Source organism: Carlito syrichta, unplaced genomic scaffold (assembly GCF_000164805.1).
Source record: "Carlito syrichta isolate Samal-C Ts95f unplaced genomic scaffold, Tarsius_syrichta-2.0.1 Scaffold308253, whole genome shotgun sequence".
NCBI classification, from domain to species: domain Eukaryota; kingdom Metazoa; phylum Chordata; class Mammalia; order Primates; family Tarsiidae; genus Carlito; species Carlito syrichta.
In genome coordinates, this window is record NW_007252349.1 from 223,638 (window position 1) to 251,333 (window position 27,696).

General features: G+C 43.3%; 1 protein-coding gene across 1 annotated transcript in view; it reads left to right on the plus strand.

The window, feature by feature from the left end:
• The window catches only part of AMBRA1 (autophagy and beclin 1 regulator 1), a 203,444-nt gene that overhangs the window by 31,055 nt on the left and 144,693 nt on the right, over positions 1-27,696 (plus strand). Inside the window, exons 2-7 of the mRNA XM_021716181.1 lie at positions 13,787-14,040; positions 14,371-14,429; positions 14,948-15,131; positions 15,770-15,942; positions 18,375-18,441; positions 19,035-20,488. Of these exons, the coding sequence (XP_021571856.1) occupies positions 13,906-14,040; positions 14,371-14,429; positions 14,948-15,131; positions 15,770-15,942; positions 18,375-18,441; positions 19,035-20,488 (2,072 nt within the window). The 5' untranslated portion in view covers positions 13,787-13,905. The remainder of the gene's footprint in view (positions 1-13,786; positions 14,041-14,370; positions 14,430-14,947; positions 15,132-15,769; positions 15,943-18,374; positions 18,442-19,034; positions 20,489-27,696) is intronic.

Below are 27,696 nucleotides of genomic sequence, written 5' to 3' on the forward strand. Positions count from 1 at the left end.
GGTCTCGAACCCGCGGGCTCAGGCAATCCACTCACCTCAGCCTCCCAAAGGCGCGGGTTTATAGGCTGAACCACCGAGCCCGGCTATGCTTTTCTTTTTTTTTGAGTTGGAGTCTCACTCTGTCGCCCAGTCTGAAGTGCAGTGGCACGCTCGCGGCCACCGCAACCTCGACCTGCTGGGCTTAGATGATCCTTCCACTTTAGCCTACCATGTAGCTGGAACTGCAGCACACACCACCATCCCCAGCTAATTATTTGATTTACTGTAGAAATGAGGTCTCTCACCTAGTTGCCCAGGCTGGTCTCGAACCCATGGACTCAGGCAATCCTCTCACCTTGGCCTCCCAAAGTGTTAGGATTATAGGTGTGAGCCACCATACTTGGCCAATAAACCTGTTTTTCTATCCTATTAAAAAAAACTATGTAGGCCAGTGAAAATATTTAAGGGACAATTCATACATATACTGCAGTATAAGACCAACAAGACATTGCACTTTTGTATTTACCACTGTTTTAGGAGACTTTAAAAATGAATAAACAATATAGCAACATTTATGAAAATCTAAAGAAGAAAGAACTTGAAAATAAGCTCAAACGCCAGGGCTCAAGCGATCCCCTAGGCTCAGCTTCCCAAGTAACTGGAATTGCAAGAACACACCACCATGCCTGGCTACTAATTTTTTATTTTTATTGATTTATTGTAGAGATGAGTTCTCACCAAATTGCCCAGGCGGGTCTTGAAGCTTTTTTTTTGTTTTGTTTTTTTGAGTTTGAGTCTCACTCTGTCACCCAGGCTGGAGTGCAGTGGCACTCTCATGGCCACCGCAGCCTCGACCTGCTGGGCTCCGGTGATCCTTCTGCTTCAGCCTTCCAAGTAGCTGGAATTACAGGCATGTGCTACCACGCCCGGCTGATTTCATTCTGTTACACAGGTTGGAATGTCATGGCATGCTCACAGCCACCACAGCCTCAACCCGCTGGGCTCAGGTGATCCTTCCACCTCAGTCTTCCAAGTAGCTGGAAATACAGGTATAAGTCACTGTACCTGACTAATTTTTTTTGATTTATTGTAGAGATGAGATCTTGCCAAATTGTCCAGGCTGGTCTCGAACCTCTGGACTCAGGCAATCCTTTCGTTTCCTCCTCCCAAAGTGCTGGGTTTACAGGTGTGAGCCACTGTGCTTGGATTTTAAATATATAAACAATCACATAAAGCTTGAGGGCAAGAATTTTCTTGTTTTCATAATATCCTCAGTGCTTAGAACAGTGCTTAGTACATATTAATAGTATATGTTCAATAAATGCTTGTTGGCCATTTATCATTGCTTTTGTATCCTTCCCCCTCCTTAAGTGTTCTTTATTTGGAAAGTTGGGGAAATGAAATCCAGCTTCTACTCAGATTAAAATGACTAGGTTCTTAAATTCAGTGCCTTGTTTTGATTGGCTGGGAGTTGTGATTGGCAAAGTAAAGGGGCATCTGGGTCTTTTAGCATAAGAACTCTGCATTTAATACTTTGACTTCTTTTCCTGAAGCCTTGAGGGAAGTTTTTTCTTTTCCTATTCTAGTCAGCCAAGATCCTGACCTGGGCTGACTCTAAGATTGGAGAACACTGAACACAGTATCTGATGAGCCAAGGGCTGGGAGTTTAGTTCTGATGCTGTCTGAAGGAAAAGCCTGAATTCAAATCCTGCTTTGGCTCCTGACTCATCTGTGAGCTCAGATGAGTTTCTTAACCTCTTCCAGGTTTTGTTTTTCTTATTTGTCTGGTGAGTAATCCCATCTGTCCTAGGACTTGTGAGAATTCCTAGGTTAATGTTCTCAAAGCTTTTGTATAATTTTGTTGCTGTGGCTCCAGGATTTTCTAAGAAGAATGGGGGAAATGTGGTGTCCAGGGAGGGAATTGGACTCTCTTTTTCCCAAAGACTGTGCAGAAAATAGAAAGATGTGATCCTCCATGATTTGAAATCGGCTCTATTTCAGCCTCCTAATTTGTTGGTGGATGAGAGGTATGTTGTTGCCATAAGTCATTAGGCCTGTTTGTCTGAGGCAGCTGGTTTTAGTTCCCATTTCTGGGGTTAAGCTGTTTTTGCCTCTGTGAAATTTCTTCCCTCAAGAGCTACTCTTTTTTCATGGCTTGCTAGTAGAAAATCTCTTGCCAATTCTTTGCATTTGAAGGTAGCTTTCCTGGTCTTCTTAATTCTTTTGATAGCTTTAAACTGAAAAATTAAGCTTCAGTTTCTTTTTTTCATTGGTTCTCTTGTTCTTCGTTGAGTTTTAAGGAGTTCTTGTGTTCTCAGCACACTGTTTTCCCCAGAATAATTTACAGATAAAACTTCATTTCTTTTTGCTTCCTCCTTCTGAGGTAAGTGGGAATAAGGAGGCTCGTCAGTCTCAAATTTGTGTCTTATGGCTTTCTATTTCCAGTTTTGATCACAAGCTTTTCTGTATTTCAGACATTAGGCGACATCATTGTGAGTTATTTTAGGAAGCTCTAGTAAGCAAAATCTGTAGCAGAAGATGGTGTGTCACTCCTTTATTAGAAAAACTCATTAGAATTTATTTAGTTTTGTATCTTCAAGGAGTTTTGTAAAGTTGTCAGCCCATTCCTAATATACCCTATAGAAGTCTGTCTTATTCCGAGTTTATATACTAAAAAATAAAAAATAAAAACAAATGTGTCATAGAGATGCAGGTTCTATTGGCAGTTTATTTCTGGGCTTTTGGCTTCTTATAAGTAACGGGACTGTATAATTTTGATTGTATTGATCTTGGTTCTCTCGAGTTATTTGCTTTCAGTTTATCACGTGATTAGAGGTACGATACTCTCTGATTCTGCTTTATTTATTTATTTATTTTTGAGTTGGAGTCTCATTCTGTTGCCCAGACTGGAGCGCAGTGGCCACTCCCTGCCACTGCAGCCTCAACCTGCTGGGCTCTGTGATCCTTCTGCCTCAGCCTTCCAAGTAGCTGGAACTACAGGTGTGCGCTAGCACGCCTGGCTAATTTTTTGATTTATTGTAGAGATGAGGTCTCGAACCTACGGGCTCAGGCAATCCACTCACCTCGGCCTCCTGAAGCGTGGGATTACAGGCTGAGCCACCGAGCCCGGCTAGGATGAAATTTTTATATCTTGCTTTCTCAAGCTTGAAAGGTATAATAGCCCATGTTCCCATCTCTGCTCTCAGAATATCCACTGCCTCTGTACTTTGTTATAAATATGCTGTGTTTCAAATGTGAGGGTAAAACAATGTGGCTGCAGTTTTTGAGGTATGTATTTTTTTATTTTTACTTTTTTCCCCAGTAGTATTGATAGTGATGGAGTTGCCCTTTGCCTACTCTGTTGCTTGCCCTCTGGTGATCAATGACATAATGAAATGACTGACTGAGATTAGGTTGGTAAAGATAGAAAGCTTTTAATCTTTTTTTTGAGTTGGAGTCTCACTCTGTCACCCAGACTGGAGTGCAGTGACCACTCCCAGCCACCGCAGCCTCAACCTGCTGGGCTCCGGCGATCCTTCCGCCTCAACCTTCCGAGTAACCGGAATTACAGGCATGTGCTACCAAGCCCAGCTGATTTTTTGATTTATTGTAGAGATGAAGTCTTGCTACCCAGGCGGGTCTCGAACCCACGGGCTCAGGCAATCCACTCACCTCAGCCTCCCAAAGGCGCACGATTACAGGCTGAGCCACCGAGCCCAGCTTAATTTTTTACTTTTTTTTGAGTTGGAGTCTCACTCTGTCACCCAGACTGGAGTGCAGTGACCGCTCCCAGCCACTGCAGCCTCGACCTGTTGGGCTCCGGCGATCCTTCCGCCTCAACCTTCCGAGTAGCCGGAATTACAGGCATGTGCTACCAAGCCCGGCTGATTTTTTGATTTATTGTAGAGATGAGGTCTTGCTGCCCAGGCGGGTCTCGAACCCACGGGCTCAGGCAATCCACTCACCTCAGCCTCCCAAAGGCGCGGGATTACAGGCTGAGCCACCGAGCCTGGCTAGAGACTATATGTGAAGATTCCCTTTCTTCTGTTCTCAGATATGTCTATGTATTCATGCTTGACAACACAGCTACATTCTCTGTTGGTTATGCAATATTTCTTGAAATTTGTGCTTCATTCCAGCTGCTGGACAAGAGTACATTTACTGTGACATCTATCTCTATTTCTTTACTTTTTAAATTATTTGTATTTTTGAGTTGGAGTCTTACTCGGTTGCCCAGACTGGAGTGCAGTGGCCGCTCCCGGCCACCGCAGCCTGGCCTGCAGGGCTCCGGCGATCCTTCCGCGTAGCCAGAATTACAGGCATGCGCTAACACGCCTGTCTGATTTTTTTTTTTATTTATTGTAGAGATGAGGTCTCGCTGCCCAGGTAGGTCTCGAACCCACGGGTTCAGGCAATCCACTCACCTCAGCCTCCCAAGGGTGTGGGATTACAGGCTGAGCCACCAAGCCCGGCTTCTATTTCTTGATAGGTAATTTTTCTTATTTTAATGGAGCCAGTGGGTTTGTAGGGTAAATAGTAGCAGTGGTTTCATTTCATTATATTGTCCAATTTGGTACTCTATTAAATTTCAAATTTATTTCTCATCAGAGGTTTTGAAGTCCCCTTTTCTCTCAAAAAACATGTAAATGAATTGCTAGAAAGAAAGGAGTGATAAATTTTTTTTCCATTTTTTCCTTTTCTTTTTCTTTTGAGTCGGAGTCTTGCTCTGTCACCCAGGCTGGAGTGCGGTGGCATGCTCATGGCTACTGCAGCCTTGACCTGCTGGGCTTAGGCGATCCTTCTGCCTCAGCCTTCCATTCCAAATAGCTGGGACCACACGCCATCACCACCACTCCTAGCTAATTTTTGATTTATTGTGGAGATGAGAAATCTCACCAAGTTGCCCAGGCTGGTCCCGAACCTTTGGGCTCTAGTAGCCCTCTTGTCTCTGCTTCCCATAGTGTTGGAATTACAGGCGTGACCCACCTTCTCCAGTTGCATTTTTTTCCTCAACATCATTTTCTCTCTCTCTTTTTTTTTTTTTTGAGTAGTGCTCTCACTCTGTTGCCCAGGCTGGAGTGCTGTGGCATGCTCATGGCCACTGAAGCCTCGACCTACTGGTCTCAGGCAGTCCCTTTGACCTCAGTCTTCCAAGTAGCTGGAACCACAAGTGCATAGCACCGCACTCAGCTAAATTTTTTTTTTTAAGTATAGAAATGAGGTCTCACCAAGTTGCCTATGCTTGTCTCAAACCCCAGGACTCAGGCAATCCTCTCTCCTTGGCCTCCCAAAGTACTAAGATTCTATAAGCTTATATAATCTTATATAATCTTATCTCGTCTCGCCTGGCTGCATTTTTTTCCTCAGCATCATTCTTAAATTTATTGTCTAGTGTTTTGCTTTTCTTGACTCCTGAGGAAATGAACATTTAAAAAATAAGCCAAGCAGATTTCCAGTCGTTATTGCAAGGCAGTGAAACATTGCTTGAGGCCCTAATATATGTGACTAGACATGAAATGGGGAGAGAGAGTTGAGGAGAGTTAGGCATGAAATGAGGAGAGAGAGTTTTTTGTAATAACTTGGAATCTAGATTCTGGAGGCACACTGCCTGGATTCTCTTTTTGTTTTTCTTTCTTACTCTTTTTTGAGTCAGGGTCTTACTCTGTTACCCAGGCTGAAGTGCAGTGGCACGATCACAGCTCACTGTAGCCTTGACCTCCTGGGCTCAAATGATCCTTCCTCCTCAGCCTCTTGAGTGGCTGGGACTACAGGCGTGAGCCACTGTGCCTGATCTGGGTTTCATTTCTGAATTCGCCACTGACTTATTTTCTCTGTGCTTCATGTGTCTGGGTGTCTGTAGGGTTACAAACGAGTTACTTTATGTCAAGTGCTAAGAACAATGCCTGGCACTATGAAAAGGTTAATTATTATTTTAACCATTATCTCATGGTTTTACTATTTTTTTTAAAGGTGACAGTGGCAAGGTCTTTTATATGAAATGGTTTGGATACCTTTACAGTGGAAAGTCTCATTTTGCCTAGAAGAATTTGTCTTACATTTAATTTATCTGATTGTTTACAGGGCTTTGTGTCCTAAATGTTTTTATATTTAGAAATTAAGTATTGTGTGTTCTTATCATTTTAATTATAATTCTTCATGAATTTTCATGTGGCATATCTTTTAATCCTTGTGGTAACTCTGTAATATACACACTATCGGTAGTCACATTTTATAGATGGGGAAACTGAGGTACAATGAGATTAAGTAGTCCAAGAAATCAGGATACCTGCTGGGCACAGTGGTTCATGTACATAATCCCTGCACTTTGGGAGACTGAGGCAGGAGGATTGTTTGAGCCCAGTAGTTCAAAACCAGCCTGAACAACACAGCAAGACCCTGTCTCTATTAAAAAAAAGAAAGAAGTAAGGAAACCATCACATACAAGAAAATGATGGAACTGGCATTCAGTAAACCCATCTGATTACAGGGCTTATATATATGACTTATACAGTCTCAAATTTAGAAAAGTGAAATAAGTATTACTTCTCCATTAACCAGTTAGCACTTGGGCGTATCCTAGGATATCCTTTGCACTCAGTATGTATGCAATTTAGGTAATAGTTGGAATTTTTCTGCTTCCAGTTGTGTTAATCTTCAGAATACATTACTTGTTTACAGTTCCAAATTCATGATACTTTGCCCAAAATTCTTTGTCCCTCTTTAACTTCAGTCTAGTGTAAGAGTCAGGCAAGAGCTGTGCAGAGTCAGATGTGGTTGCTGGCTGTAATGTTTCCATTTAGATATGGGTCCTATATGGTGCCTTTTAAAGTATCCGGAAATGCCCTACTAATGAAAACAAAACTGCCAATTGTAGAAAACTGTGTGTATTTCTAACCTCATGGAGTTCCTAAAGAATACTAGGCCACTTTTAGGCCTCTAATTGATGATCTGAGATTTTTAATTCATTTTCCATTTGGGAGAGCTTTACATAGACAGATGATCTTAGATTTAGTATTTAAAGGTTTTTTTTTTTTTTTTTTTTTTAAAAACAATTAAATCCTTGAGTTGGGTCATGTATGTTATGGAATATATGTCAGTATTACGTGACTGATTTGACTCTTAGACTTTGCCTACATAGGCATACTGAAATGGGAAAGAGACACAGTCATTTAAACAAATGAGAGAATTGGATTCCATTTCAGTAGCCCCTTGCAGGGCTAATAGTTTTCTGAATCACCCTTCTAAATGCAATATGAAGGAAAGATTTGGGGTCTGAATTATTAGTCAGGTTGCAAATACAGCTTTAAGTAGTTTTAGATTTTTTAATTTTTATTTATTTATTTATTCATTTATTGAGTTGGAATCTCACTCTGTCACCCAGACTGGAGTGCAGTGGCACACTCCCGGCCACCACAGCCTCGACCTGCTGGACTCCGGCAATCCTTCTATCTCAGCCTTCCAAGTAGCTGGAACCACGCCCGGCTAGATTTTTTTTGGTTTTTTGTAGAGACGAGGTCTCACCAAGTTGCCCGGGCGAGTCTCGAACCCGCCGGCTCAGGCAATCCACTGGCCTCGGCCTCCCAGAGTGCTGGGATTGCAGACTGAGTCGCCGAGCCCGGCCTAGTTTTAGTTTTTAATTCACTTTGCCTAAGTAGAGAGAACCCAGGTCACATTTAATTATTTTTGTCTCATAAACATACTTTCCTTATTTTTGAGTCAGAGTCTCACTCTGTGGTGCTGGCTGGAGTGAAGTCACATGATATGGCTACCACAGCTTCAACTTGCTGGGCTCAAGTGATCCTTTCACTTCAGCCTTCCAGGTAGCTGGAACTATAGGTGTGCGCCACCACGCATGGCTAATTTTTTGATTTATTGTAGCGACGAGGTCTTGCTAGGTTGCTCAGGCTGGTCTTGAACCCATGGACTCAGGCAGTCCTCTTGCCTCTGCCTCTCAAAGTGCTGGGATTACAGGCGTGAGCCACTGCTCCTGACAATTTTTTTATTTATTGTACAGATGAGGTCTCACCAAGTTGTCAGGACTGGTTTTGAACCCCTGGGCTCAGGCGATCCTCATATTCGCTTCCCCAAGTGTTGGGCTTACAGTCGTGAGCCACTGTACCCGGCTTCAGACTTTTTGTTTTCCCTCAAGTACTTTTCGTTTTTACTCGCTCTCTCTCTCTCTCTCTTTCCCTCCTTCTTTCTCTCTCAGTTTTTTGTTTTGTTTTGTTTTGAGTGGGAGTCTCCCTCTGTTGCCTAGGATGGAGTGCAGTGGCGTACTCACGGCCACCGCAGCTTCAATGTACAGGGCTCAGATGATCCTTCTGCTTCAGCCTTCCAAGTAGCTGGAACTACAGGCGTGTCCTGCCATACCCAGCTATTTTTTTGTTTGTTTGTTGTAAAGAAGAGAAGAGGTCTCCCCAAGTTGCCCAGGCTGGTCTCCAACTCCTGGGCTCAGACAATCCTCTCACCTTGTCCTGTGATTACAGTTGTGAGCTACCACACCCGGCCTTTTTTTTTTAAAGTTGGAATCTCACTCTTGTTGCCCAGGCGGGAGTGCAGTTGCAGGTACCTGGACTTTTTTTCTTTTTTTTTTTTTTTAAAGAGACACTCTCAGGCTTAAGTGCAGTGACATGATCATTGCTCACTGCAGCCTTGACCTCCTGGGTTCAAGTGATCCTCCCACCTTAGCCTCCCAAGTAGCTGGGACTACAGGTGCACACCACTGTGTCTGACTAATTTTTAAATTTTTATTTGTTATTTAAATGAAGTCTTGCTATGTTGCCCAGGCTGGTCTGCAACTCTTGATCTTAAGGATGATTCTCCTGCCTTGTGCTCTCAAAGTGCTAGGATTACACTGTGAGCCATTGCCTTCCCCTTAGTTCTTTTTACTTTGTTGTCTGAAAACAGCCTTTGATGTGTTTCTTAGAAATTTGCTACTCTTGGGAATTGTGGCAAACTGGTCTCTAGGGTTCTAGTTGGTTCTGTTGGGTGAGAGAAACCTTAGTAACCCTCATAGAGGATTCTGTGGAAATGATTCCAACAGCAGCAATGATGTTAACACTTCCATAGCTCCTTTTTATTGGTGCCTCACAACAACTCTATGAAGCAGATTGGGATTATGTTTTACAATGGAGGAAACTAAGTCTCACAGAGGTTAAGTGACTTGCCCAAAGACATATAGCCAGAAAATGGAATAAAATTGTTCGCATAAGATGATCAAATTGCAAGAGGAACCTGCAAATCTAACTTTTAGTTTCCACTAGGTCGTGGCATAGTCTCAAGGTGAACTTTATGAGTAGTTGCTAATATAATTGTCTTTGAGAATTAATAGATAAAATCTGTAAAAGTGTCTTTTCATCTTTTTAGAGTAATCCGTCACGTTATTGGAGGAGGGGGCATGGGTGTGTGGAAATGTGGTGAAATCTTGGCATTTGTCTTAGGTACATATCGTAGCCATGTCCTTTTGCTTCTTCTCTTTTTTTTTTTGAGTTGGAGTCTCACTCTTTTGCCCAGGCTGAAGTGCAGTGGCACGCTCATGGCCACCACAGCCTCAATCTGCTGGGCTCAGGTGATCCTTCCCTGAGTCTCCTAATTAGCTAGAACCACAGGCATGCACCACCAGGCCTGGTTAATTTTTTGATTTATTGTAGAGACGAGGTCTCACCAAGTTGCCCAGGCTGTTCTTGAACCCCTAGGCTCAGGCAATCCTTTTACCTCTGCCTCCCAAAATGTTGGGATTACAGGAGTGAGCCACTGCGCCCGGCCTTTTGATTCTATTTGCACAGACTTTTGGTGATTGGGAATTGATTTTTGGGGACTGTAACAGCATTGCAAAGTCTATTCTTGGCATCTTTTATCTTAGTCTGTTTTACTTTAGGGGACAGATTGGGAACTTTGTTTATTCTTTGTTTTTAAAAAGAGGAATGAGCAACACTTCCTCAGCAACAGGTCTGTCTTAGGTTGATTTAGCTCCTTTTGTTCTTGTTAGGGAACGCAGTAAAATCTCTTCTCAGGTGGCTGCTGCGATCATATGGGAGAGAAGTCTCTTATCTTTTTAAAGTAACAGCAAGTATTTTTCTTCAGACTTAAGAGAGATTGTGCAATTATTTTAGTCTCTCTGACTTCTTGTAAGTCAGACTTTTTCTTGTTTGAACTTGTAGTGTGTTTAGGTCCCTGGAAATTGATAGACATATTCTTTGGTAATCCCGAGTTTTACTTTTTCAGTTGTCTCAATACTGATATTTGTGGCTGTACTTTCCTCTTGCTTCTGATTCCTGTAATAATTTAAGGTTGCATCACAATTTTCTGAATCATACAATGTTTGTGACCTGTATTTTCTTCTTCCTCTTGGGCTACAGGCAGTTAGAAGTTCAGTTTTGTTGTTGTTGTTTTTTGAGGAATGAATTTCTGCTCTTTCTGCCACACAGTGTACTTCTTTGAAGGTATTTTTATGATGCACTGTTAGGATAGAGGACCCTCAAATTGTTTCTTTTGGACTTCACTATATTAGGTAGAAGAATTGCACACTCCGTAGAAAGTTAAGGAGAACTAATAGGAACTGTATTTCTAGCACCTTCTTAGTTAGCAGTTGTTCACTTATGTGGCAGTTTGACCAAAGGACAGCACTGGCTTCACTTCTAGACTTTCAGTCCTAACCCATGAGTTGTCAGAGTCACCAAGGAGATTATTTCCTGTCAATTAGTTCATCCTTAGCCTATTCAGGAGGTTGGCCTGTAACTCTGTGTTGACATTTTCTAGGTGGTGTTTATGTTGTGCGCTAATGGGTGAAGAGAACTATATCATGAGGATACAGGCTAGAATTTGTTCCTTCATCACTCCTTAGGGAACTTTGTGCTGTATGAGACTAGGGACTTAGGAGTTTTCTTACTGTGGAATCTTTCTGGCTTTCACATCTTAGTACTCCAGGGAGAAAACTCCTTCAGCACAGCCTATAATATTTTTTCTTCTGTCTATGTTTGGATGTATCTGATTGTGTGCTCTTCAGATTGCAATCTTTCATGACATGTAAAGAGCCAATTATTGTTTGACTTTTTATAATAAGTAGTTATTTTTAAATTTCAAAAGTGAAAAGAAAAATAGAAAACTGCTTTTTAAAATTATTAAATCATCTATAATTATTTTCAATATTTTGTATTATTTTTTTCCAAGATATTTTCTTAAACAAAATTGGCATCATACTGTCTATATAATTTTGTTAGCTGCTTTTTTCACTAAATGTGTTTTCACTTCATTTAATATTTTAAAAATAACTTTTGTATAGGTTACATTTATCTATTTCAAAAGCTAAGGTCCCATTAAAAACCCTGAGAAGTCTATCTCCAATTTTTGTCTTCATTCACCTAGTTCCTCCAGTGCCTAGTGCGTGACCATTAATTTTCCACTTATTTAGAGGAAGCATTACTATATATTGTTTTGTACCTTGCTTTTTTTACTCTCTCAACAATGTATTTTGGACATCGCTTTTTATCAGTACCCAGAGAATCTTCCTTGCCATAGACTAGTCATCAGTCCCCTCTAGAGGGACACTTGGGTTGTTCCCCAGTTTTTGCTATTATCAACAGTAAGACAGAAATAGTAATTAAAGAGACTTTTTTTTTGAGTCAGAGTCTTACTTTGTTGCCCAGGCTGGAGTGCAGTGGCATACTCACCGCAGCGTCAGCCCACTGGGCTCAGGTGAGCCTTCTGCCTCAGCCTTCCAAGTAGCCGGAACTATAGGTGCGTGCTATCACGCCTGGCTAATTTTTTGATATATTGTAGAGATGAGGTCTCACCAAGTTGCCCATGCTGATCTCAAACCCCTGGGCTCAGGCAATCCACTTGCCTTGGTCTCCCAAAGTGCTGGGATTACAGAGAAAAAAACTATACATCTACTCTCTGTTGTCCAGGCTGCAGTGCAGTGGCATGCCCAAGGCCATTGCAGCCTCGATCTCCTGGGCTCAGTCCATTCTTCCGCCTCAGCCTTCCAAGTAGCTGAAACTACAGGTGCGTGCCATGACACCCAGCTAATTTATTAATTTATTGTAGAGACGAGGTCTTACCAAGTTGCCCATGCTGGTCTCGAACCCCTAGGTTCATGCCTCTACCTTCTAAAGTGCTGGGATTATAGGCGTGAACCACTGCTCCTGGCCAGAAAGTTATTCTTTTTTTAAAATGTATTTTATTTATTTATTTTTTGAGTTAGCGTTTCACTCTGTTGCCCTGACTGGAGTGTAATAGGGGCACAGTCATAGTCACTGCAGCTTCGACCTGCCGGGCTCAGGCCATCCTCCCTCCTCAGCCTTCCAAGTAGCTGAAACTACAGGCATGCACTACCGTGCCAGGCTAATTTTTTGATTTATTGTAGGGATGTGGTTTCGCCAAGTTGCCCTGGCTACACTCCAGCCTGGATGACAGTGGGACTCTGACCCCCCCCAAAAATCATTGTACATGTATGTATTGTGCTGCTAGTTGACATTTTAATAGAGTTTTAATTGTTTGATCAAGTTTTTCACTTTAAAGACTTGTGGCAGGCTGGATGTGGTGGCTCACGCCTATAATCTCAGTACTTTGGGAGGCCAAGTTGAGAGGATTGCCTGAGCCCATGGGTTCAAACTATCCTGGGTAGCTTGGTGAGACTTCATCTCTACAATAAATGAAAAAATTAACCGGGTGTGGTGACAGCATGCCTGTAGTTACAGCTACTTGGAAGGCTGAGTCAGAAGGATCACCTGAACCCAGCAGGCCGAGGTTGTAGTGACCATGAATGTGCCACTGCTGTCTAGCCTGGGCAACAAAGGGAGATTTCAACTTAAAAAAAAAAAAAAAAAAAGAAAGAAAACTGTGGCAGATGAGAAAAAGGACCTGATTTTTCTTCTCTTTTCTTTTCTTTTCTTTTTTTTTTTTTGAGTTGGGATCTCATTCCGTTGCCCAGGCTTGAGCGCAGTGGCAGCTCATGGCCACCCCAGTGTCGACTGACTGAGCTCAGGTAATCCTTCTGCCTCAGCCTTCCAAGTAGCCATAACTTTAAGTACGAGCTTTAGTGGAGAGGAGAAAAGTAGAGTGAGTAAGGTACCTCAAATAGTCATTGTGCACTTGCTTTTAGGTAGAAGATAGACTTGAAACTACTACTTAAGAACCATACCTTCTGTCCTGTAGTTTGGAGGTCGCCCAAGGGATATGGAGGGGTACAGTGACTAGGGAAGCAACACAGAATAGGGGTGGGGAGGTTTCTAGTTCTTTTAGTAGCCAAAGTTCTTCCTGCCTGATTAAGGTATAATAACAGAGTAATTGCTTTAGAGAATGATCTGTTCTTTTTTTTTTGAGTCAGGGTCTCTCTCTGTTGTCTAGGCTGGAGTGCAGTGGCATAATCACAGCTTTCTGCAGCTTTGACCTCCTAGGCTTAGGTGATCCTTCTGCCTCAGCCTCCCTGATACCTAAGACTACAGGCATGTGCTACCATATCTGGCTAATTTTTTGATTTTTTTGTAGAGACACAGTCTCACTATTTTGCCCAAGCTGGTTTCAAACTTCTGGTCTTGAGCATTCCTCCTACCTCTACCTCAAAGTGCTGGTATCATAGGCATGAGCCGCTGCACTGTGCTCTGTTCTTTGGATACAGCGTTGAGCTATGGAGGATATGAGAAGATGAGATATTTTTGAGGAAAAATTCCGGGAGAAGGGTCTTTTCTGAGAAAGTGTCATTAAATGGGAAAAGAATACTTTCCCTTTGAGCTAGAATTGTGTTTGCAATGGGAAGCTTCCCTGGTTGCAGAGTAGACTTTCTTTGACATTATTCTCCATTTCTTAGATTTCCATGAGGACAACTTACAAGGACCTGAATGGCCTTATTTTAGCTGCTTCAGTGTGTGGAGCTATTATTTGCTCCTCCATTTCCTGGGTCTGGTGTGACAGTGACTACTGAGCACCATGAAGGTTGTCCCAGAAAAAAATGCTGTTCGGATCCTGTGGGGGCGAGAACGGGGCGCTCGGGCCATGGGAGCTCAGCGGCTTCTACAGGAGCTGGTGGAAGATAAAACCCGGTGGATGAAATGGGAGGGCAAGGTAAGAAAAATGTATATTTTTGATATAAGATCTGTGGGGTGGTGGTAGAATGGGGCCTTAGAATGGGGTAATGACAGAGATTTGGGATATATTTATCTTGTTTGGGAGAATTGTTATATCTGACTTAAGAAGTTGTTTATAAATTTGGAAGAAGTTATGGGCTAGAAAGCTTTTTCCTTTAAAGCTAGACATTTTTCCTGAAGGTAATTCATTGTCTCTCGTTTTTAAACTTATCCTGTGAATATTATTTTAGAATGGTTCATGTGTTTTGAAATAGAGTGAACTCTAATTTATAAATAATATATTGTAACTTTTTTTTTTGTCTCCCAGAGAGTAGAACTGCCGGATAGTCCACGCTCTACCTTCTTGCTGGCCTTCAGTCCAGACAGGTACCTAGTGCTAATCTCTAACTTAACCCTAAGATTTATAGTAGCACTGCTTTCTGTATGTGTGACCTCACTTCATCTTCCAAGTTCATCCCTAAAGGCTCTCTGAAGTACCGTATGGGTAGAGCTTTGGCCATATGTCAGAAAGGGGAAGAAAGTAGATGAGCAGCACTATCCAGAAAAACAAGGGACTAGGCAAAGGATCAATGAACATTGAGGACCAAAATGCAGAATGTTTCTCATAGCAGTCTTTTGCCTGTGTGATATAGGCCTCCAAAGGCATGATGGTTTTCCCAGCTGGAAAGACATTTTCTGAAAGTGATGTGCCATTTGGAGACAGTATAGAGAAGCCAAAAAGATCAGAATATTTCTGCTGTTTGTAGATAGGCTTTCAAATGTATAGGCTTAGTTTCTTTCATGCTGGTATGGACAAAGCATCAATTTTCTATGTTGTTCAAAGCTGATAAAGTTGGTTACCCTCTCACATGGTCCTGAATTACTTCTATTCTTTGATTCCCTAGGACTCTCTTGGCCTCTACTCATGTGAATCATAATATCTATATTACGGAGGTGAAGACTGGCAAATGTGTTCATTCTCTGATTGGACACCGCCGCACTCCGTGGTGTGTCACATTTCATCCCACCATCTCAGGCCTTATTGCTTCTGGCTGCCTAGATGGGGAGGTTAGGATTTGGGATTTACATGTAAGTATTTCCTTAGGCTATCTTTTTCTTTGGTATTCTCGGTACACGGACAAACTTACCTCTGAGTTCTTAATATTGGAAGATAATCTAGGTAACTTCCTAGGACAACATCTGAGTATGGGGTAGTCATTGCCCACTTCATTTGTAGGAGTCAAGTTTATAGTCTTCTGTTGTCAGATGAGCACCCTATTTATTCTTCCATCTGCCCATTGTGACCTAGTACAGGAGGCACTAAGATGTCTTCTGGAAGGACTTCTATTGACTTGTAACAAAGACTGTCCTGTACTCTGATTGTGATTGTCAGAACAAGATCCTCCTTGTTCCTGTCACCGGCTAGTGTATTGTTCTGCACTGTGTTGTGCACCATGCTTGAGTTTTCACAGGCTTTGGGTATAGGAACTATACCTATGCTTGATTCCTGTGGATTGTAAGTGACTTGAAGAACTGAACTGTCGGTAATATTGGCCTAATAAGTTAGTGGCACTGCAAGATTACTGATCTACAAATTTTCACAGAGGACATATTTAAAATAGGCCCTATAAGTAGCCATTTACGTTAGATGGACCTTTCTTGAAGTTGACTTCCCTGTCTGCTGGCAGCTTATAACCTGAGAATATTTGGAATTGGTTCATTCCCAGGGTGGCAGTGAAAGCTGGTTTACAGATAGCAACAATGCCATTGCCTCTCTGGCGTTCCATCCTACGGCTCAGCTCCTGCTGATTGCCACTGCCAATGAGATCCATTTCTGGGACTGGAGTCGACGGGAGCCTTTTGCGGTGGTGAAGACAGCTAGCGAGATGGAACGAGTCCGGTGAGTACTCTGTCCCACCAACAGGATTGTCATGATAGAGAACATTACACTTGCTGTCACCTTGGAAGGCAGGTTGTTATTCCTGCTCAGGGCAGGTTGTTATCCTCACAGCTTCTACGACTTTTTTTTTGAGTTGAAGTCTCACTCACTCACTGGAGTGCAGTGGCACAATCACATTTACTGCAGCCTCAAACTGCTGCGCTCACATGATCCTTCCACCTCAGCCTTCTAAGTAGCTGGGACTACATGTGTGGCTAATTTTTTTGATTTATTGTTGAGACAAGATCTTGTCATGTTGCCCAGGCTGGTCTTGAACTCCTGGGCTCTGGCTGTCCTTTCTCTTTGGCCTCCCAAAGTGCTGGGGTTATAGGTGTGAGCCACTGCACTTGACTCCTCCTACTTTTTTTTTTTTTTTTGAGTTGGAGTCTCATTCTATCGCCCAGGCTAGAGTGCAGTGGTGTGCTTATGGCCACCACCACAGCCTCAACCTGCTGGGTTCAGGTGATCCTTCTGTTTCAGCCTTCCAAGTAGCTGGAATTATGGGCACGTGCCACCATGCCTGGCTAATTTTTTTGATTAATTGTAGAACTGAGTTCTCATCAAGTTTTTTGATTTATTGTAGAATTGAGGTCTCATCAGGCTGGTCTTGAATCTGTGGGCTCAGGCAATCCTCTCACCTTGGCCTCCCAAAGTGCTGGGATTATAGGCGTGAGCCACTGTGCCCAGCCTACTCCTTCTACTTTTTAAGTAGCTGGCTAATCAGCTGGGCAGCCGTTTATTTTGCTCATTTTTGCTGTCTCTTATTTGCCTCATCTTCTGGTCTCTGTAGACTAGAGTCATTAGAATTTCTTTTTTTTTTTTTTTTTAAATAGAATCTTGCTCTGTTGCAGTGGCATAGTCATAGTTAATTGCATCCTTGAATTCCTGAGCACAAGTGATCTTCCTACCTCAGCCTCCTGAGTAGCTAGAACTATAGGTATGCCACCATACCGGCTAATTTTTTGTCCAGGCTGGTCTCCACCTTCCAACTACTGGCCTCAAGCTATCCTCCTGCCCTAGCCTCCAACAGTCCTGGGATTACAGGCGTGAACCACTGTGCCTGACCTATTAGAAACCTTTTTATTTTGAGTCAAAGTCTCACTCTGTCGCCCATGCTGGAGTTAAGGAGCACAACTGTGGCCACCTCAACCTCGACCTGTTGTGCTCAGGTATCCTTCTGCCTCAGCCTTCCAAGTAGTCAGAACTACAGGCAGCCGGGCTCAGTGACTCAGCCTGTAATCCCGCGCTTTGGGAGGCTGAGGTGAGTGGATTGCCTGAGCCTGCGGGTTCGAGACCCGCCTGGGCAACTTGGTGAGACCTCATCTCTACAATAAATTAAAAAAATCAGCCAGGCGTGGTAGCACATGCCTGTAATTCCGGCTACTTGGAAGGCTGAGGCGGAAGGATCGCCGGAGCCCAGCAGGTCGAGGCTGCGGTGGCTGGGAGCGGCCACTGCACTCCAGTCTGGGTGACAGAGTGAGACTCCAACTCAAAAAAAAAAAAAAGAACTACAGGCATGCTCCACCATGTCTGGCTAGTTTTTTGATTTTTATTATAGAGACAAGGTTTTGCCAAGTTGCCCTAGGCTGGTCTCAAACCCTTGGTCGTGGGCAATCCTCTTGCCTCCACTTTCCAAAGTGCTGGGATTATAGGCATGAGCCACCAGGCCTGGCCTAGAATCTTTTTGGGTGCATTTGAATATCTGAAATGCATTTGGGACGACTCTTCTTTAGGGAAAACGTGAAAGATGTTTGGGTGGTATCTTAGATAGCTTGGTGGATAGTTGCTCATCCTTGGTTGTCTGTGTTTATCAAACTGGAAGATAGAGATATATACACATATCAGATTTACTCATTGATATTTAATTTATCCCTCAAGATAAAAAAACATTGCCCAAATTAAAGTTGGTGTATTGTCTTTCTTTGGTCCGCTTGGCATTGCAGTTGAATATAGACTAATTTCCTACTTTCAGCTATGTCACTTGATGCTGGGTCTGTACATTGTCACCAGATTCATGCTGCTTTTTAGTGTAGCTGCTGTGTAAGGGAAGAACTGAACCTATGGCATAGTATGGAAGCATTCGATGCTTTACAGTTAGGATGGGCTATTAGAGTTGAGTGAATCTGTGCTTAATGTAGCTGCTTCCTATGATGGAAACCTAAATGTTTTTCAAGTGAAATTAGTATTCCACTGATACATATTCCTTTACTCTGGCAAGATGTATTGAGCCTTATTATTTTAATCTCTTGGAAAGTTTTTGAAAATCTGGCATCAAGTGGATACCTGGGTAATCCTACAGGCATGAGTAGAGATTGTTGTAAATTCGAATTCCTTCTTAGTTAACATAGTCTCTCTATGCTTGTCTCTGTCTCTTTCTTGTTCTTTGATTTCAGTCTGGTGAGATTTGATCCACTTGGACACTACTTACTCACAGCAATTGTTAACCCCTCAAATCAGCAGGTAAGTCAGCCCATCAGTTCAACTTCAGCTAACCCGTTAATAACTATTTTCTAAACTAGTGCTCTACTTCTGATTATATTGGATTTTAATTCTTGATCTTCAAGTCTTTCTTTCCAGTCAAGATTTAAAACTAACTTCAGACTATATGTTCAAAGTTACAGCATTAATCTTGACAGGAGAGTCAATTCTGAAACCCTTGAATGATTGTCTCATTAGAAGTAACCCTTGTCAGCACTAGGCAGTGTTGGATAGCTTGTCACTCGTGCCTCTGACTGGTTGACATTTTGCTTCCATCTCAGGGAGATGCCTTTTACAAGAAGAGTGTAGTTTAGGTTAGAGAGGCAAGAGATGCCTTTTACAGCTTTCTCTGCTGTACTTATTCAGTTGTGGTGCTAACTGGGAGTGAATAATTGGATGATTCTGAATCCAAAGTCAGTTTTCAGTGCTTCAGGGGTAGAGAGTTGTTGCCTACCCCTGAAGGATGTTTTCCTTGAATGATTATCAGTAGTTAGTTTTTTTTAAAACTTATTTGCTTGGAGGTTGTATCTCACTTCCTTGCTCTACCCCCTGCCTCCTGCTGGTCCACTTTGCAGGGTGATGATGAACCGGAGATCCCCATAGATGGAACAGAGTTATCCCACTACCGTCAGCGTGCCCTCCTGCAATCACAGCCAGTTCGCCGGACGCCTCTCCTCCACAATTTCCTGCACATGCTGTCCTCCCGCTCCTCTGGCATCCAGGTGGGAGAGCAAAGCACAGTGCAAGATTCTGCTACCCCCTCACCCCCACCGCCTCCCCCTCAGTCCTCCATGGAGCGTCCCAGGACTTCCGCTTACATCAGGCTCCGACAGCGGGTCAGTTACCCCACAGCTGAGTGCTGCCAGCACCTTGGGATCCTGTGCCTTTGCAGCCGCTGCTCTGGCACTCGAGTTCCTTCCCTCTTGCCACACCAGGACAGTGTCTCCCCTGCTTCTTCCAGAGCTACTACTCCTTCCTTTTCTTTTGTACAGACCGAGCCCTTCCATCCCCCGGAGCAGGCCTCATCAGCGCAGCAGGACCAGGGCCTCCTGAACCGGCCGTCTGCCTTCAGTACAGTCCAGAGCAGCACTGCCGGCAACACGCTGCGCAACCTCAGTCTGGGTCCCACTCGCCGCTCTTTGGGAGGTCCTCTGTCCAGCCACCCTTCCAGGTATCACCGAGAAATAGCCCCCGGGCTGACAGGATCTGAGTGGACCCGGACAGTCCTCAGTCTGAACTCCCGCTCTGAGGTGGAATCCATGCCCCCGCCCAGGACCAGTGCCTCTTCGGTGAGTTTGCTGTCTGTGCTGAGACAGCAGGAAGGTGGATCTCAGGCATCTGTGTACACTTCAGCCACAGAAGGGAGGGGTTTTCCAGCATCAGGGTTGGGAACAGAGTCAGATGGAGGGAGTGGCTCCAACCAGAACAACTCAGGCAGCATTCGCCATGAGCTTCAGTGTGACCTGAGACGCTTCTTTTTGGAGTATGACCGGCTTCAGGAGCTGGATCAGAGCCTGAGTGGGGAATCTTCCCAGACGCAACAGGCCCAGGAAATGCTCAACAATAACATTGAATCTGAGAGGCCAGGCCCTTCCCACCAGCCCACCCCACACAGCAGTGAGAACAACTCCAACCTGTCCCGTGGCCATCTGAATCGCTGCCGTGCTTGCCACAATCTCCTGACCTTCAACAACGATACCCTGCGCTGGGAAAGAACCACACCTAACTACTCTTCTGGTGAGGCTAGCTCCTCTTGGCAGGTCCCCAGTACCTTTGAGGGCATGCCGTCAAGTGGCAGCCAGTTGCCACCTCTCGAGCGGACTGAGGGCCAAACAGCCAGCTCCAGCAGGCTGGAGTTGAGCAGCTCTGCCAGTCCGCAGGAGGAGAGGACTGTGGGGGTGGCCTTTAACCAGGAGACAGGCCACTGGGAAAGAATTTACACTCAGTCCAGCAGATCTGGAACTGTATCACAGGAGGCCTTACATCAAGACATGCCTGAGGAAAGCACCGAGGAAGATTCCCTCAGGAGGTAAGCAGTCGCTTCCGTCTTCTTATTCCCTTGCTTTTTTCCTTGTATCTCTTCCTTCAGTCCTGTAGATGTTGTGACTGTATCTGGAGTGTCTGAGACCCACGCATCTGGTTCTGATCTCCCCATTGCATTTTCTTGGAAAATCTTGCTCTGGTGGCAGAGATAGGATAGGCCTAGCTGTATGAGTCAGTTGGCTGTGCTAGCTCTATTTCTGGCTAAGCCCAAGGCTCTGGCTTTAGCCTTGAACGGAGAGTGTAGTTTAGGTTAGAGAGACATGAGGAGATAGAACCGTTGACTTTCTGTGTTCTGCTTTTTGACCTTCTTAAAGGATTATATTTGTAGGACGAGTAATTGTGAGACAAGAAAATGTCTTATAGAGTGCCTAGGATTGAGTAAAAGAGAACTCTGTGTGGTACAGATTAGTATATTGGCTCTTTACTGATTGTGTTGCTTTGGACAACTGTGTTCACCTTAATCTTCATCTTCTGGAACTCTGCAGTTTGACAAAGGAAATAGAAAAAAATCCATATATGTATGGGTCAAGGAAAGTTCCAAATCTTGTAGAGATATGATGCTTTTTTTTCCCCCCCAAATTATTACTACAATGGTTGCCAAATGGTAATTTAAAAATCCCTTTCCATTAATTGACTGATGTTCTATTGTAAGAGAGCTTTCTCTTTCCCCTTTTTATTTATATCTGTGAGGGTCAGGGGATACCTGTTGTATTTAACATATATATATATGCGTTTGGACAGCACGTTAGTTACTCAGTTAAGATTCTTTGCATGGACCTTCCAAATGGACATTCACCTTGGGTTGGGCAGATTAATTTATGAAGGAAGGCCTCTCCATACTTGGATTGCATCCTAGCCAACTCTTTCATGGGAGAAACAGAGTGGGTGTAGATGATCGCCCACCACATGTTCCATGTTTGGCTGTGTGCGCATCTATCTTGATTTATTAGGGACTTCTTTCTACAATTTTGTAAAGGTCAAATCTAGCATAATCACTAACTCCCAGAATATGCCTGTTGGATCCAAACAGCATATTGCTCTGCCTTACATCCTCTGTTGAAGCAACTGAAATTTCTCTGACATAAGCTTCTAACAAGGGTGGGAATATGTATTGTGTACATCACGTACTTGTTATTTTGGGAGAATGCTTTAGACAGTAACTCAGTCAATAAGTATTAGTTGAATGGTTACAGTTTTTCCAGCACTGTGCTAGGCACCATGGGGAATACAAGAGAAACATAATACCTGATCTTTACTCACCAGAGTCTACAGTATTATGTAGAGGCAGGACTTATTCACATGAAGCTTATCAAAAGTGTAGACAAATGATCAAATGCTTCATTGTGTGATACTGAGATTAAATATAGTTTATTTTAGAGAAAGGGAAGTATCATGATGGAAGGCTTTACAAAATCAAGTCTTAAGAGATAGGTAGGGACCACTGCCTTGTCAAGCTCTCCCCTCCCCCCAATTTAGTTTTTAAATAAACTATATTTCCTAATCTTAAAAAAAAAAGTGGTAGGTAGGATTTGGAAGAGAGAAGATGCTTTATTCTAGAGGAACAGCACATACTAGGGGAGGAAAAGGTGTGGTGTGTACAGGCAGGAGAGTGGGCAGTTATTAAGTGCTTGGGGTGGGAAACAGGGAGACTTGACTGGATGTGAAAGGTAAACTCGTTCATATGATTGAGACCAATTCTGGTTCAACAGCTCCTAAATTCCAGGTTCTGGATTAACTTGCCTTATATAATAGTCCACATCAGGAGGATGGGAATCTGTTCTTCTTTGTCAAGAGAAGTGAAAAGGCAGCTTGCTCACTGCCTAACGTGTAGTAGACATTTGAAAAGTTTATTAAAGGTAGCGATGAAAGAACTATCTTTAATTGCTAGAAGCCTAGCAGTTCCTATTTCCATTGTGTAGGTGGGCTTCCAGTCAGCTTTTGCCCATCTTGCTCTTGCTGTATCTCTTCATGTGCTGTTCTTCTGAGAAATGCTCGAATGTTTTAAAATAAACTGTACCAGCCGGGTGTGGTGGCTCATGCCTATAATACTGGCACTCTGGAAGACTGAGGTGAGAGAATTGCTTGAGCCCAGCAGTTTGAGACCTCTGGGAAACATAACGAGACCTTGTCTCTACCAAAAAAAAAAAAAAAAAATATATATATATATATATATATAAAAGTCAGGTGTGGTGGTGTGTGCCAGTAGTCCCAGGTAGCTACTTGGGTTGCTGAGATGGAAGGATTGATTGAGCCCAGAAGGTTGAAGCTATGTGATCATGCCATTGTATTACTGCCTGGGTGACAGAGTGAGTCCTCGACTCAAAAAAATAAAATACCATTTGTTAATGAGAGATCCCAGTTACTAAGGGCCTACTATGAGTTAGATACTGTGTGCTTGCTTTGAAATAATTATTTTTTATTTTTACAGCACAACTGTGCAAGGCAGGCATTAAATTTCCCATCTTGCAGTTGAGGAAAGTGAGGCTTAGACAAGTCAGAGTTCATTCTTCTTTTCTTCCTTTTTTTTTAAAATATAGAGATGGGGGTCTCACTCTGTTGCCCAGGCTGGTTTTGAACTCCTGGGCTCAAGCAGTCTTCTCACGTTAGCCTCCCAAAGTGTTAGGATTAATGTGGGAGCCACCATACTGGGCCTCTCTCATTTCAGCCTCCCAAAGTGCTAGGATTACAGGCAGGATCCACTGTACCTGGTCCAGAGTCCCTTCTTAAAGGTCACATAGTAGGTCTCTGAGTGAGAATTTGAACTCTGGTCTACATGACTAAAGATTTGTCCAAGTATATTCCTTAATATGATAATATCTTTTTAAAGTGAACCACTTTTATTTGACTTTTATTATGGAAATCTTCAAATGTATGTATACAAACGAAATGAGGAAAAAATAATAGGTGAACTCTTGCATATCTGTCACCTGACTCCAAAAGTTATCATTGCTTGTCTAGGCTTCTTTCATCTATATCTTCTGTCTACTCTCTCCACCCAGGCATCGGATAATTTTGTCTGTAAATACTTCATTATGTTATTCTAGAGCAATGCTGTCCAATAAAACTTTCTACACCAGGTTGGGTGTGTTGGCTCACGCCTATAATCCCAGCACTTTGGGAGGCCAAGGTGGGAGGATTGCCTGAGTCCACGAGTTCGAGACCAGCCTGGGCAACTTGGTGAGACCCCATCTCTACAATATATCAAAAAATTAGCCGGGCATGGTGGCGTATGCCTATAGTTCTAGCTACTTGGAAGGCTGAAGCGGAAGGATCACCTGAGCCCAGCAGGTTGAGGCTGTGGTGGCCGGGAGCGTGCCACTGCCCTCCAGCCTGGGTGACAGAGTGAGACTCCTACAAAAAAAAAAACAACAACTTTCTACACCGATGGAAATGTTTTTTATCTATGCTGTCCAGTATGTGATTGCTGAGCACTTGAAATATTGCTAGTTCGTGAGGAACTAAATTTAATTTTTAATATTTTAATTAATTTAAACATAAATAGCCATATGTGACTAATGGCTACCATAGTGTGCATTTAAAATATTAATAATTACTTAATAGAGTAGAATAGAGTTGTCCATTTAAAATCTAGAAACAAAAGGCCAGGCACGGTGGCTCATGCCTGTACTCCTAGCACTTTGGGAGGCCGAGGTGAGAGGATTGCCTGAGTCCAGGGTTTCAAGACAAGCCTGGGCAACTTGGTGACACTTCATCTCTACAATAAATTAAAAAAATTAGCCAGGCATGGTAGCAGGTCGAGTGAGACTTATACTCCCCCCCCAAAAAGTATATAAACAGAAAGAACCCTAGAAACTATTAAGGAACCACCAGAAATTTTTGTTTAAATCTTTTTTTCTGGTGCCAAAAACTAGCATGTGTTGTGGTATAACTAAAGTTCAAGCATTTGTTTATTTATTTTTTAGAGACAGGGTCTCACTCTGTTGTCCAGGCTGGAGTGCAGTGGCTTCATCATAGCTCACTGCAGCCTCGAACTCTTGGGCTCAAGCAGTCCTCCTGCCTCAGCCCCCCAAGTAGCTGGGACCATGGGGATGCACCACCAAGCCCAGCTATTTTTACACAAAATTGTTTTGTAGGACTGGGATCTTTCTCTGCTGCCCATGCTGGTCTTGGAACTCCTAGCCTCAAGCAATCTCCTACCTTTGTCTCCCACAGTGCTGGGACTGCAGGTGTGAGCCACTGCTCCTGGGCCAATTTCAAGCTTTAAAAATGTCTATTGTAGAAAATGAAGTCTCTTGTCATTTTGCTATCAACAATTTTACATTTATGGTTTTTTCTTTTAAAATATGCAAGTAACTCAGGTTTCTCATTATAAAATCGTTTATTACTACAGTAGTTACATTTTTATATGCTCACTTTTATTTTCTTTTATTTTTGAGTCGAAGTCTCACTCTCACCCAGGCTGGAGTGCAGTGGCACTCTCCCGGCCACAGTAGCCTCGACCTTCAGAGCTCAGGCGATCCGTCCACCTCAGCCTTCCAAGTAACTGGAACTATAGCCATGCACCTCCATGCTTGGCTAATTTTTTGATTTATTGTCAAGACAAGGCCTCTCCAAGTTGCCCAGGCTGGTCTTGAACCCATGAGCTCAGGCACTCCTCTTGCCTCCACCTCCCAGAGTGCTGGGAGTACAGGTGTGAGCCACTGTGCCCGGCCTATGTGCTCACTTTTTTTTTTTTTTTTTTTTTTTTTCTTTTTTAGTCGGAGTCTCACTCTATTGCCCAGGCTGGAATGCAATGACACGCTCATGGCCATGGCAGCCTTGACCTGCTGGGCCCAGGTCAAGGCTGCCTCACCTTCCAAGTTACTGGAACTACAGACACGCACCACCACACCTGGCTAATTTTTTGATTTATTGTAGAGATGAGGGCTTGCCAAGTTTCCCAGGCTGGTCTTGAACCTGTGGGCTCAGGCAGTCCTCTCAACTCGGCCTCCCAAAGTGCCAGGATTATAGTTGTGAGCCCCTGCACCCGGCTTTGGTCACTTTTAAGTGAACTAGGATATGGTATACCATGAGGGCTGACAGCTGACTCAAAAATAAGGTATACTGAACTTACTACATTCTAAGTGCACAGAGGTTAGAAAAGGGCCACCCCTTCCTCATGAATCGGGTGGCTGCGTTCTGGTGTAAATGGCTATACTACACACAGGTTCTAATCATCTTGGGACTGATGGTCTCCAGCTGCCGAGCCAGTCCTTGCTTCTACTTTTCCAGCAGATGTCACTGTTGGGCTGTTGCTGCTGCTAAGCTAGGATGACTGGGAGGAAAAGGTGTTCCTACTGTTTATGAGGTTTGGATCTTATAATCAAGCCTATTTTTGGGGATGACTGTTGTTCCTAAGGGAGTGGAGTTCACAAGAAGTGATTGAACTTGAAGGAAGAGGGTTTTCCTCTTTGACCTTGTATGGGAGACAGACTAAGGAGGGATGTTTTGATCCTTGGTGCTGCTGGGATAATTAATAGTGTTTGCAAATAGTGATAGTATTATATTAGTAAGCATACAGTGTGTATTTCAGTATAACTCTGTGCTGCCACGTGGTAATAACCAGTCCTTACACAGTTTGTCTCCTTTTGCCTGTGGACGGTGGGGGCCCAGCTGTCTGTGGTAGTCTGTCAATATATTACAACTGCCTTTTCTGACAATAAGGGATCCAGCAGGAGAAGATCAGGGTATTGTGACTCCTTGCAGTAGGAGTCCCTTGGCCTTTTTACAGACTGGTATTAGAAAAAAGAAAATTGCATCTTAAAGTCAGTGGGACACTAGAGCTTATTTAGTCCAGTTTTTCTCTCTCTTTTTTTAATAGATGAGAAAACAGATTCAGAGTGAGGAAATGCCTTTTTAATGAGGTGCTTGTAAGCAGAGGTGGGATTTGAACCCCTGGGTCCTGATGAGGGCACCCTTTCCTCCACTTCACTTGAAATTAGTGCTTTATACAGTGGTTTTCTCCATCAATCACTGCCTGAGATCACTGCCTGTAGATCACTGCCTGAGGGGACTCTTCAGTCAACTCTCATTGTAAGAAAATGGATGTCTGGTAGATAATTTGCAACTATTGTTTTTGGGTAGAATTATAACCAATACAGTGTTTCTAGGATAAACTCTGTTTTAGTTATTTATCTGTAGAACTGCAATGATTAGTTCTAATAAAGTGATCCCAGTTAGGGATGTTCACTGTTAAAATCCCAACAACTGAGAGATCAAAATTGGTCTAAATCTCCCCCCTAGAAACACTAAATTGTTTCCACACTGTCTCCAGATAGGTAACAGAGCCTTGAGTCTGGAGTATTTAGTCCAACTTTGTTCTGAGAACGTACATCTTCCTTTTTTTTTTTTTTTTTTTTTAATCAGAGTCTCACTGTATCACCCAGACTGGAGTGCAGTGGCATGCTTCCAGCCACCGCAGCCTCAATCTGCTGGCCTCCGGCGATCCTTCCGCCTCAGCCTTCCAAGTAGCCGGAATTACAGGCACGTGCTACCATGCCCAGCTGATTTTAAAAATTTATTGTAGAGGTGAGGTCTCGCCAAGTTGCTCAGGCGGGTCTCGAACCCGTGGGCTCAGGCAATCCACTCAGCTCAGCCTCCCAAAGCGCGGGATTACAGGCTGAGCCACCGAGCCTGGCTGAGAATTTACATCTTCTGATCTTTACTTTTCCCTCATGACAGGTGAAGACTGGGAAGTACATTGACAACCATAGCATAAAATTTGGCCCAGAATATCGAAGATTAGAGTTAGAAGCCCTCATTGCATTTCTAAGTTTCTTGGACTTTTGTGAGGGAATTCCTTTGGAGTTTGGAACGGTTAGAAACTTATTGAGGCTTGGTGGGCCACCAGACTTATTTGATCCCTCAGCTTCAGTCACATGGGAATTCTCCAGGGGACCCTCAGCCCCAAACATCATTGATGGAGGGAAATAAATGGTTATGTCTACAGGGGCAGTCATAGGTCCACAAAAGGGAGAAGGTGACCTAGAAATTTGGAAAGTACCAATCTTTTCTTACAGAAAGAGGGCCAACTTTAGTAGTTTTTCTGTTACTTACCTAGCTGGGCCTAAAGGTTTTATATGTCTAATCCCTCCCATCTAAGTTTCTTTAGATGGGAAGTGCACACAATTTTTAAATTCAAAACCTAGCACAACTATCACCATTTCCTTTGAAAAACCCTTTCTGACTGCCCCA